At 33.9% G+C, this 10,827-nt stretch overlaps 1 protein-coding gene across 1 annotated transcript; it reads right to left on the minus strand.

Moving 5' to 3' along the window:
* Positions 1-2,352: 2,352 nt before the first annotated feature.
* LOC132731861 (uncharacterized) lies at positions 2,353-10,203 on the minus strand. The gene is made up of 5 exons (XM_060718158.1): positions 10,065-10,203; positions 8,271-8,429; positions 7,731-7,928; positions 7,019-7,076; positions 2,353-6,269 (listed from the first exon to the last, which is right to left on the minus strand). Exons 2-5 carry the CDS (start codon positions 8,346-8,348, stop codon positions 2,644-2,646), a joined length of 3,960 nt encoding a protein of 1,319 aa, XP_060574141.1. The 5' UTR covers positions 8,349-8,429; positions 10,065-10,203; the 3' UTR covers positions 2,353-2,643.
* Between the last annotated feature and the right edge of the window lie 624 nt (positions 10,204-10,827).

Consider the following 10,827-nt stretch of genomic DNA (forward strand, 5'->3'; position numbering starts at 1 on the left):
GTTGTGCCATTATTTATAACAGGTCAATTTGAAAGTGAATATAACTGTGCTTATACATGTACATTATCTATGATAAGAAATTTTATGAATGCTGATTTGTATTTTACATCAAGGGCACCGGGCGAAAACATGAAAATTCAACAAACGAACCACTTTGTGGTAGATTGTATTTTCACGTTTTCATCTGGCGCCCGGTTACTTTTTGTACTTTGTTGGTTTTCATGTGGCACAAATCACCCACTATAAAATTTAGTGTACAAATTTATTCAAGGACAAGTACCAATCTACTCTTTGAAAAGTCAGTTGTCGGGTTGACTCAGGAGACCTGGAGATTGAGACCGGTGTCCCTCCATTACAAATAGATAAGGCAGAAGCTGTCCTTTTCAAACTATGCCTATGTTAGAAAAAAATTAGAATAACTATTCAGAACATGATTTTTTGAGGCTTTATCAATTATATTGCTTGATCAAAGTTTCAGGACATTTTCAATCAATACATGTATTATCATTTATAACTTTAAATGAAAGTCTCATCCCTTTAATAATAATGACATAACAGCAACTCTTTAAAATTTCAGAAATATTATAAGTCTCATTCATACCAATATACTAAGATATAAATGTATGCACATAACATTAAATAATTCCAAGTTTTTATTAAATAAATATGAAATATTGGGTGTATAAAGCCAGTAAAAGTATATAATATATCAATATTCACTCATCAGGGCCTCTATGCTTTTGATGACCTTACAACTGGTAAATTTTATAAAACACAAAATTGTAAGTAATACCTAAGAACAAGAAAAGAACAAATAATTTAGTAAACATGAGTTACTTCCCCTGAAATAAAGAAAACATGAAACCAAAAGAACACCCTAAACATCAAAATTAAGAAATGTTGCAGGCTCATTTTAATTATGCCATGCAAAATTAATGGTAAAGTATTCATAAAAAAGTAGATGGCCACTGTGGCAGCAGTAATTGCAGAAATTCGGATAGCTGTCAACATCCCGGATACTGGTACACTTTGTAAAAACAACCATTTCTGTTTCAACAGATAAACGTAATATGGATTACAATCAATAGGATAATCGTTTACAACAGTCCATTACCTATCCTAATACTCATTTGCAGGTGAACTTTCTTCTTGTAGGAAAGTTTGAAAATATATAAATGAATGAGCATCAATGTAGACCACAACGATATTCGAAATCCGGGTTTTAGTATTGTCAATAAAACAAAGGGACAAGCTGATAATCAGAGCCTGCAATTTCGTGAAAATAATATCACAATGCTCATGCTTTTTATATAAAGTTATTAAATACAAATATAACAACATATTTGTTTACTTGATTTTTACGAATCAAAATAAATATAATTAACACAACATGAAATTAACTGCTAATAATAACAGCTCCTTCCATAGGCAAAAATAAAAAGCATTCCATAAAAGACGACGCCGCTCACCGGCGTCGCCAATAAAAGTTACACTTATTATTTTTTTAGTGTCACTTACTAAGTTGTGTATCTTTCAATATTTCAAATTGGCTACCACTTATTTCATATTGCTTTTCGCAGCAAACAAGGTTTTGAAATATGTTAGACCGTTTCGCTAGAAACACCCTCACATAATTGCCTTTACGAAATATCAAGATCCATTTGTGATGACAAAATTCGATGGCAAAAACAAACTTTTCCTTGTGCGCATATCGAGACGAAAGTAGATAAGATAATCACAATACGTCAAATTTGAAGCATATTGTTAAATTCTGCTATTTGAGATAGAATAAAGTTTTGTAAAGCACAGACAAACATAGGTTGAAATTCATATAAGATCTTCATTTCTATGTTACGTTTAATACGTGCGTCACATATATTATAAATGATACCTTACAAGTGTTTTTTCTTATAAGCTTGCATACACGGAGATGTTTTATACAGTTTATATTTTCCTCTTACATTATCTCTCATGAATAGACACAATAATATAAAGTCTGCAATGTTCATCCTTTATTTTTGTTTTAACTTGCCTTTTCACAAACAGAAGCGTTGTATCCATTGCAGCGGCGGTGGAGTTTTCGTCGCAGATGCGGTGACTAAAATATGGACGTTTGCTGTTGTCGGTAAGTTTGTGACTGAATTTTGTTTTATGTTTTACGATGATTTACGAGAAACACCTAGTGAGACTGGAGACCACGTATGTACTCTTCCAACTTTTTAATCGCACACGATGTAATTCTTTGACAATTATGCAGACACTTTTGTACAGTTTGAAGAGGCGACCCCATTTTTGCCTAATTTTGGTCAAAACACGATTTAATTTCGTATAAATGAAATATGAACCAAAAGTAGTGTGTAAGAACAAATGTATTCGTTTGCATTGTGAAATGCTCCCAACAGATATGGCAGGAAAACAAAACATTTATTGCACGTATAACATGTATAAAAGAACATATATTCAGAAGGTATTAAATGTAAAACAGTTTTCATTCTCTTTTTATAAAAGTTTCATCAAAAAGTTATATCACTAAGCATGCAATTTATAAAATTCCTTTAATAAAGAAGGACAAAGTCACTCAGTCAAGTTTTAAAAACTCGAACGTTCATTTTCTGCTTTTAATCTATGTATGGCTACAGCCTCTTAGAGATGTTGATTTGAGATCCTCATGAAATCTTCAAAAAAAGATTTAATCAAATCTAACACAGGTCTTCCTTTACTTTGTTCATATTCCGGTTTTAATGTGTCATATACATATGCCACACGATCTTTCACATGTATATCTCCCTCATCATTGTCCATCGTTACAGAAAATATTTTGCAAGCACTGTTTCTTAGTTGTTCTACTAAATATGCAAAATTGTTTGTAGATAGATAAGTTATATTTTCAAAATGTAAATTCAACTTCATTTGCTCGATTGGGGGAATGAATTTTATTACTTCCCTTAAATCGTTTCTAGACCCTACAACGCTGAAAACTTCGGAAATGCCAAACAATGGTTCAGGTTTTAAATATCGATTTGATATTGTCAACACTGATACCACTTTATTATCATTCACACTTATCTCAAGAGGAGTATTAGATTTTTGGTATCGAAGGTTAAATCTATCACTAATAAGTAATTCATCAGTATTGCTACCTGTAAATGTAACGATATCATCTTCTTTGAAATTTTCTAAGACCGTACAAAGATGCCCAATTATTTTTTTCCCTAGGATTTTCTTTAATTCTTTAATTTGTATCGTTAAATCCACAAAGTTAATAATGTCAAATTCCTTTGAACTTAAGAACACACCCTCGATATCGGTATTTTCAATCCATAACTCGTTTAGGGGACAACTTTGAATCTTACAGTTGCTTTCTTGGGACACGCTTTCTATGCTTTTAATGGTTGCCCCTAATGTCACATCGATTATCTGAGAACGATTCAGTACTATTTTGGATATTTTGGACATTGAGTACCAAGTATTATTCAAGCTCAATAATTCAACATTAAATTCTGTATCTCGAAAAGATTCGATTATTGTAGACAGACTTCTGGATGTTATAGTAGTATCAATCAATTCAACCGTACGAATATTCTTAGATAGTTTCCATTTTATTTTTGCAAGACTTGTAGATTGAATTTTTAACTTCCTTATATTCTTTACATCAATCAAAAACTCTCGGTTTAGGTCTTCTTCAATCCAAATGATATTAACTAGAGTCACATCAACACCGTAATCCGACATAGGAATATTTTTTAGAAATGACCCGAATGCTTTCATTTTCACACATACACACTCTAGCTCTAAAACCTGAAGCTGTCGATTTTGACTTGAAACTTTAAACTTACCTAAACCTTTTGATATTGCATTTATTAGATGAAAATTGTCAATTTCTACAGACGAAAACGACACGATTGTGAGGTCAACACGTTTAATCGTTAATTCTCTCAATTGTACATTCTGCAAATCAGAACATGTACCTGTATGAGTAATATAACTTTTACAAATTTTTATTTCTCCTATTGTGATGCGTTTATTAACTTCACAAGCATTAACAGTGATGTTCAAAAGTGGACAATCAGAATTACAATGCGTATATTTAGATTTTCTGAGCTTTATACGATGGAAGGTCATTTCAATATCACCTTTTGTTTTTGAAACAGAATTTATCATTGTGCTCAAACCATTGTCTGTCATATCATTCTCAGTAAATTCAACAGTACAAATATTTTGAGGCAGGATAAATTCCACTTTGGTAAGGTTTGTGAATTTGATTTTCAATTTTCCAACGTTCCGTACATGAACAGATAGTGGGAACATTTCTTTTTCAAAGTGTCCATCTATCCAACCTATGCATATAAGAGTGACATCAACTCCTTTTCCTGAAATAGAAATACTTTCTAGCAACGTCTTGAATGCAATATGTGTCAAACTTACACTTCTGAGCTCTAAAATTTGAAGTTTCTGGTTTTGTCTTGATAACGAAAGCCCCTTAATGCCGTAATTTGTTGATTCTATCACAACGGATTTTGGGTTACCTCTTAAGAATATATCAGTTAGACAAATATCTTCTCCTTTTAATTTCAACGTGAGATCTAATTCGTGGCCCAAGGCGATGCCTCTGTCAGGACAATGTGACGCTATTTCTTTTAATATTTCTTGATACAAGTCTTGGTGTAAGTCTGCTAAGAAATAAAATACATTTGCCATCTCAACAATTTGATACGTTTGACCGCATCTACAGGCAATAATTTTTCTAATTTCATTTTTGTCACTGTCAGCAGTAGCAATATGCACGGCTGCAAAATACTCTTGAAAACTTTTATGGATAAACGACAATGATGTTTTCGGGATAAAAGTTGATTCACTAGATAAAGACTTTTGTGTAAGAATTCCCGTTTGCAGAAATAAAAGAATTTCTCTTGAACTCAAACCTTGCTGTGAAAGATCAAACATAGAAAAAACCAACGTAGACTCATTGCGCTTTTTAAACAATGAATCAAATGCAAATTGTGAAAGCTTGAAAACAATGTTGCTATTGTCTTTAATGTAGGGAAATACTTCCAGCATATGTGGTAATTGTTGAGTTGAAATAACAAAAGGCAAATCATTTCTTTTTTCAGCCAGATGTAGCATAATATTTATAATTGAACAATACAACTCTGTTTTAGATGTTTCAAGTTTAGAGTTTTCTTGCCATAAGCAAATTAATAATTTGAGTAGGAGAGGAATAGAACCCAAATCATTTGTATCGCTCAAGCTAACTGCCGTTTCAAATGCAATTGTGCGATCTTGTGACACTAACATATTTTCAATGAGCGCCTTTGATGATTTTTTCCCTATGCCCGTCAGTCTAACTTCTGATTCATGTTCTTCAATGCATGGACTGAGACTCTCGTATTTCCATCTCCGAGTCGTAAACAATTTGACATATTTTCCACCAACAGAGCTTAGAGGCAAACCTCTTGTGACAGTAGGATGTGTTGGCAAAGGTTTGGGTGGTTGCCACTCGTCCAATCCATCAAGAATGCAAAGGCATTTTTCTGGAATTCTAACTATTGTGCTTTTGAAACATTTGTCAAGTTCTGAATTTTGAAAAAGAAGCTGCTTTACTATCATGTCTTCAATGGAGACCTCTAGATGAGTATCGCGAAGAGATATGAAGAAAAGGAAATCATATTTTTTGATTAATGCATTATCTGTGTCGTCACCTGTGATCTGTGATTTTTTAGCGGCTGAATTGAGGGAATCTTTATTGCTTTTATAACTTGTGAAAGCATTTTCTGTTGCACCTGTGTTTAGGTCTTCATTACACAGAGAACTATCATCACCACTGCATTCTGTATGCGACGTATCACTTTCATCGGACATATAACTCTCATAATAAAAACCATCCATATAATCTTCAAACCCTTCAACGGACTGAATAGAGCTGTTCCCTGTCGATGATTTGTTTATAAAATCAAAAACAGGAGTATAATCATGTGGTAATTTTCCTTCATTTTCTCTAACAGTACACCATAGTGAAATCAGTTTCCTGCAAAAAGTTGATTTTCCTATCCCTGCTTCTCCGGTTAGATATATGCTGCGCATGACTTTATTGTCTTGCTGAAACACATCAACTAGTTTGGTTGCGGCTACATTCTTGTGTTTGCAAAATATCTTTGCCTGTAACGGGACATAAAGCTCCTCAACGCTTTTTCTGTACTTTGTAGAAAGTGGAGAAATTGGTATCTGAATATATTCATTTCTATAAAATTCCAGTAAATATCTTTGGAGACCTGTCAAAATATAAGAAACCGGTACAATAGTGTAATGCATGTATATATAATTTAAGATAAGAATAATCGTTCTGGTATTGTTTGTTTATTTGACTGGTTTTAAAGTCATTTGAAGTCAAGGACATTAACCACTCGGCCACGGACACCTCTCGATCAGGTGTTTAAGATGCATTGACATGATATTAAAGGTTGATATGCTAATATATCTTCTAGAATGGATAATGGTATTGCATGTAAAATTAACTCCAACCATGTTTCTATGTTGACCTGATTGGGTTGTCTCCCTGTCTTGTAACATACATATTCTTAATTCTTATATTATGTTAATATAGTTAATATTTATATGCCATGAAACGGCAAAACAATCGTGAATTGATAAAGTTCTCAGCATTCTCAAACAAACAAACAAAAAAACAAACAAACAAACACATTAAAATAATCGACATTAGTAATGTCAATTAGTACGGAAAGGACGTCAGTGCATTGATATTGTAGTGGTTGGCATACCAGCTCAGTGGTTAATTCCCTGAGGAAAATGTCTTATTTTCCCCATGACCATGACCGGTATACTATATAAACAGAATCGGAAACTGGAATCCACTCCGCAAAAAGTTTGTTAATATTTCTTTATTTTCAAAAACCTTAACATAGATTGATGGACAATTCGATATTATGCATTTAACTTTATTAGACATCGACGGACTTGACATTTTTTGATAAACATCAGTATTTGTAACACAATTCATTACCTTTTTCATCTTCTGTCAGCCCAGAATTCAGAGTTTCAACATCAGAAATTTCTTTAGACTAAAATTATATCAGAAAAATGGTATGAATGGGAAATATGGGACACACACATATATGATAGTGGAATAATAATCACAGCTGTAGTATCATCATACATGATGAACTTGAACTGACCCTATGTATAATGCTTGTTTGCGCATGCTCAGTATTTCTAGTAAATATCTAAGATCACATGTTAAGGGTTTACAGAATAAAATTCATATCTTGTGCTGAACACTAGTCGTGTTTTATTTTACTTCATTGTATCAACGCACTTGATTTAATTTATATTAATTATTGTTCATTAATAAACGAACATTACAACAACAGCATGACTGTTTATGATAATTATTTGGGGAAACAGGAAATATCATTCATATTCGGTCAAGAAATGTTATTGAATAATTGGCACTACTTTTCAAGATTAAATAAAGCAATAGTTACATTACTCATTTAAAATTCTACCAAATATATGTAACAATCTTAAGTATTCGACTCTTCATTTCAATTTGATAAAAGGGAAATAAAAGATGGAATACAAAAGTTCAAACTGCTCTTCGATTTTGTTTTCATGGTCATTCACTCGACACTGAATTAATGCATCGATGTTATCTATAATCTGCCGTCCCTTTGTTTCAATTTCGTTCCCAGCTGATTGATTTACAGCTTGATTACCTTGTTTTGTTCCTGTAATCGCTGGTCAAAGTGTGTATCTAAGTTATCATGAATTTCTTTTCCCTTCTTCTCGATTTGTTGAATGACTTCGTCCTTAGTTTTCTCGATCTCTTTTTTACCATCCTCTCCAGCTTTTAAAGCTTGTCTTCGCATTTCATAAGCATCTTCTAAGCTTATGTATATCTGATCTCTCTTTAACTAAATACTCGAAAACAAAAAACATATAAACATTAAATTTTGAGAATTTTAAGTAATGCCTTTAAAAAAATACATATAAGAATTTTAAAAATCAGTGTAATTTACATTTGATCAATATCTAGTCAAAAGACATTTCATTTTATTGTTTTATAAAATACGCCTTAATCTGGTGGTTATTTTACAATAAGTTATTCTAAAACGACAAAGAGAAGATTATTTTAGATATTTATAGGAATATTACACGCAAATATAAAAAGAAATATGTAGGATAATAACCGTGTAATAACTGACAAACAGAAGTAATTTATAAAGATAAATTAACAGAATCAATATTATAGTGACCTGTTCTAATTTTAAAACGGCATTTTGAGAAGCTACATCTGTGACTAATGTCTTGGGATCTTGAAGAACCAAAATCATCTGATCGATATATTAATATAAAGAACTTTGATCCACTTGAAAGGACTTTGAATGCATAATCTCATTGCGGATATCCCGAACCTTGAAATAAAAAATGATTATACTTAGGTGTATTATAAAATGAATCGTTGAGTCTACAGGTACATTAGGCATTCATATTCAAAAATTATGATGTAGTTAAAACAGATCCATTTTAAAAGTGTCAATACCAAACACTTGGTAAAGGATTCCGCTGAGGTCCAAAGGTCCAAAAGCTTAAGCTACAGTCTCAATGACGTCCCGGCAGAGCCGCGGTAGACGTCCGGGGTGATCCGGGCACGACCGGGGTACGACCGGGAACAACCGGGGTACATCAATAACTGTGCCGGCAACGTCCGGGATGATCCGGGAACATTTGGCATTCGACCCCGGATGGAATAAAATATTTCATATCAACGGGGTGGTCAGGGATGATCCGGGAAGTATAGCTTTGCCGGCTTCATCCTTAGCTCTGCCGGGAACGACCGGCGTTACACCGGGGAACACCATAGCTCTGCCGGCACAAACCGTGGATGATCCGGAGTAGGATATAGCCGGTAGAGCTACGGTACAACCCCGGTGAATGCTGGCAGAGCCCTTGTGAATGCCGGCAGACCCCCAGAGGATGCCGGCAGAGCCCCGGAGGATGACGATGGAGCTACGGTTGATCCCGGTAAAGCCCCGGCAAAGCCCGGTTCATTTCAAAATAATCACGACAATTTGCGATGACTGCACTTGTTTGTATTAAAACCCTTCCCATTTCCCTTCTATCCAGTCTTGCAAAAGGATTTTTTTCAGAAAATCATCATGATTGAATTACTATTCTTGAACAATAGATATTATATTAATTAATATTATCATTTTCGCGCGTTTTCAATCCACCGGGGTTCTACAGGGGCTCTGCCTGGATCGTCCTGGGCTCTGCCAGGGCTCTGTATGGATCAACCGGGGCTCTGCCTCGGTAAACCGGGGTTCTTCCGGCGTCATCCGGGAACGACCGGGGAAGCACTGGCATGAACCGCAGCTTCACCTGGGCTCTGCCGGGATGATCCGGAGAGCATCCTGAGTGGTTATTTGGGAATTACCGCCGCAACAATAACTTCACCACGAATCGTCCCGGATCATCCCGGTAACTTAAAATTTAAAAGTTTTATATCGATAAATTTGGGAAATTTAAACGATAAAAATCGCAAACGATATTAAAACAGTATCTCACAATGGAATTAAAAATCATTTTTATTAGCCCGATTTATTTGAATTAAAGCTTTCATTTGTGGCTTATTTTGCACGCTTATAGTAACCTTTCTGCAAAATATAATCAGCAAATTATCTTAATTTTTTACCGATATCAAATTGAACACAAATTTTAAAACATTATTTCCAATAAATTCTTGTGAATAACAGTTTGGAGTTCCTTTAAGTTTAACTTTATCAACTGTGGATTGATTTTGCTTAAACAGAAGTGATGAAAGTAAATGGCGAATTTGTTGGAAATAAGACAGTTGAAGAACGACGACAAATTGGAAAAATAACGTTATAACTTCTAGCGACGGCATAAACAGCCCAAAGTGGGATACCAGACTTACAGAGAAGTCAGGTATTGTTATGAATCAGAGTGTGACATTTTATGGACTCTCACTTAAACATCTTTATATCATAAATATAAATAGGAATGCAATTAAACAGTATACAAAATACCTTTCTTATATTATCTATGCAATCAACGTAATTACGGATCTCGATGTTATTCACAATAATTGACAATAGGCCAGCAGCGTCCGTGTCTACAGCTGTCCCTTGTTCTGAATAACCAGTAGTTGATAGATAACACTTAGCGCTTTCCCAATGATCCATATACCATTTTCTTGGGTCCGTGTTGACCCATAGAGGGTTTCTTTCGTCGTGAGCAATAACAATTAAGTCATACAATCTACTGCAGAAGTTGTTAGGACATTTTCGGCGTCCACCAGGATTGTTACAGAAACACTTGGATCTAAATTTTTGAATACATTGATGCCTTGGATGCTCTGGCATGAGATTTTCGGATGTACATTCAGTGCAACTGGTCGCAGGGGACCCGGTACCCTTAATATAACTTAGAAGAAGGTTGCTATGATGTTGTTTAGCAAATTGGTCAACAAAGCAATATATACCTTCTTTAAGGTATTTTAGACTCAGGGCAGAACGCACCCAGTCCTTGTAGAGCGGGTCTTCAAGATCAGACATACCTGAAATAGTACATATCACAAATAATAAAATTTTAGTCTTAATTCTTTTTATAAAAATAATCTTTTTTTCATAAATTCAAATCACTTAGTTTTAATGTGATTATAAATATATGTATGTACTTTTGTTAATATTTAAATTCAACAGTTTGATGAAAGTAATTTCGTTATATACAATTAAACACTATACATATGTAATAATTAAGACGTTAAGAAGGAAAATAGTAAATGATTTA

Source organism: Ruditapes philippinarum, unplaced genomic scaffold (assembly GCF_026571515.1).
Source record: "Ruditapes philippinarum isolate M1 unplaced genomic scaffold, ASM2657151v2 ctg4999_1_1_1_1, whole genome shotgun sequence".
NCBI classification, from domain to species: domain Eukaryota; kingdom Metazoa; phylum Mollusca; class Bivalvia; order Venerida; family Veneridae; genus Ruditapes; species Ruditapes philippinarum.

Coding starts and splice junctions, on each gene's coding strand:
- LOC132731861 (XM_060718158.1), bottom strand. CDS start 8,348: ATGATTTTGGTTCTTCAAGATCCCAAGACATTAGTCACAGATGTAGCT. Junction 7,077..7,730: donor GATTACAGGAACAAAACAAG/GTAATCAAGCTG, acceptor ATATAATTTTAG/TCTAAAGAAATTTCTGATGT. Junction 6,270..7,018: donor GCTGACAGAAGATGAAAAAG/GTAATGAATTGT, acceptor ATATTTTGACAG/GTCTCCAAAGATATTTACTG.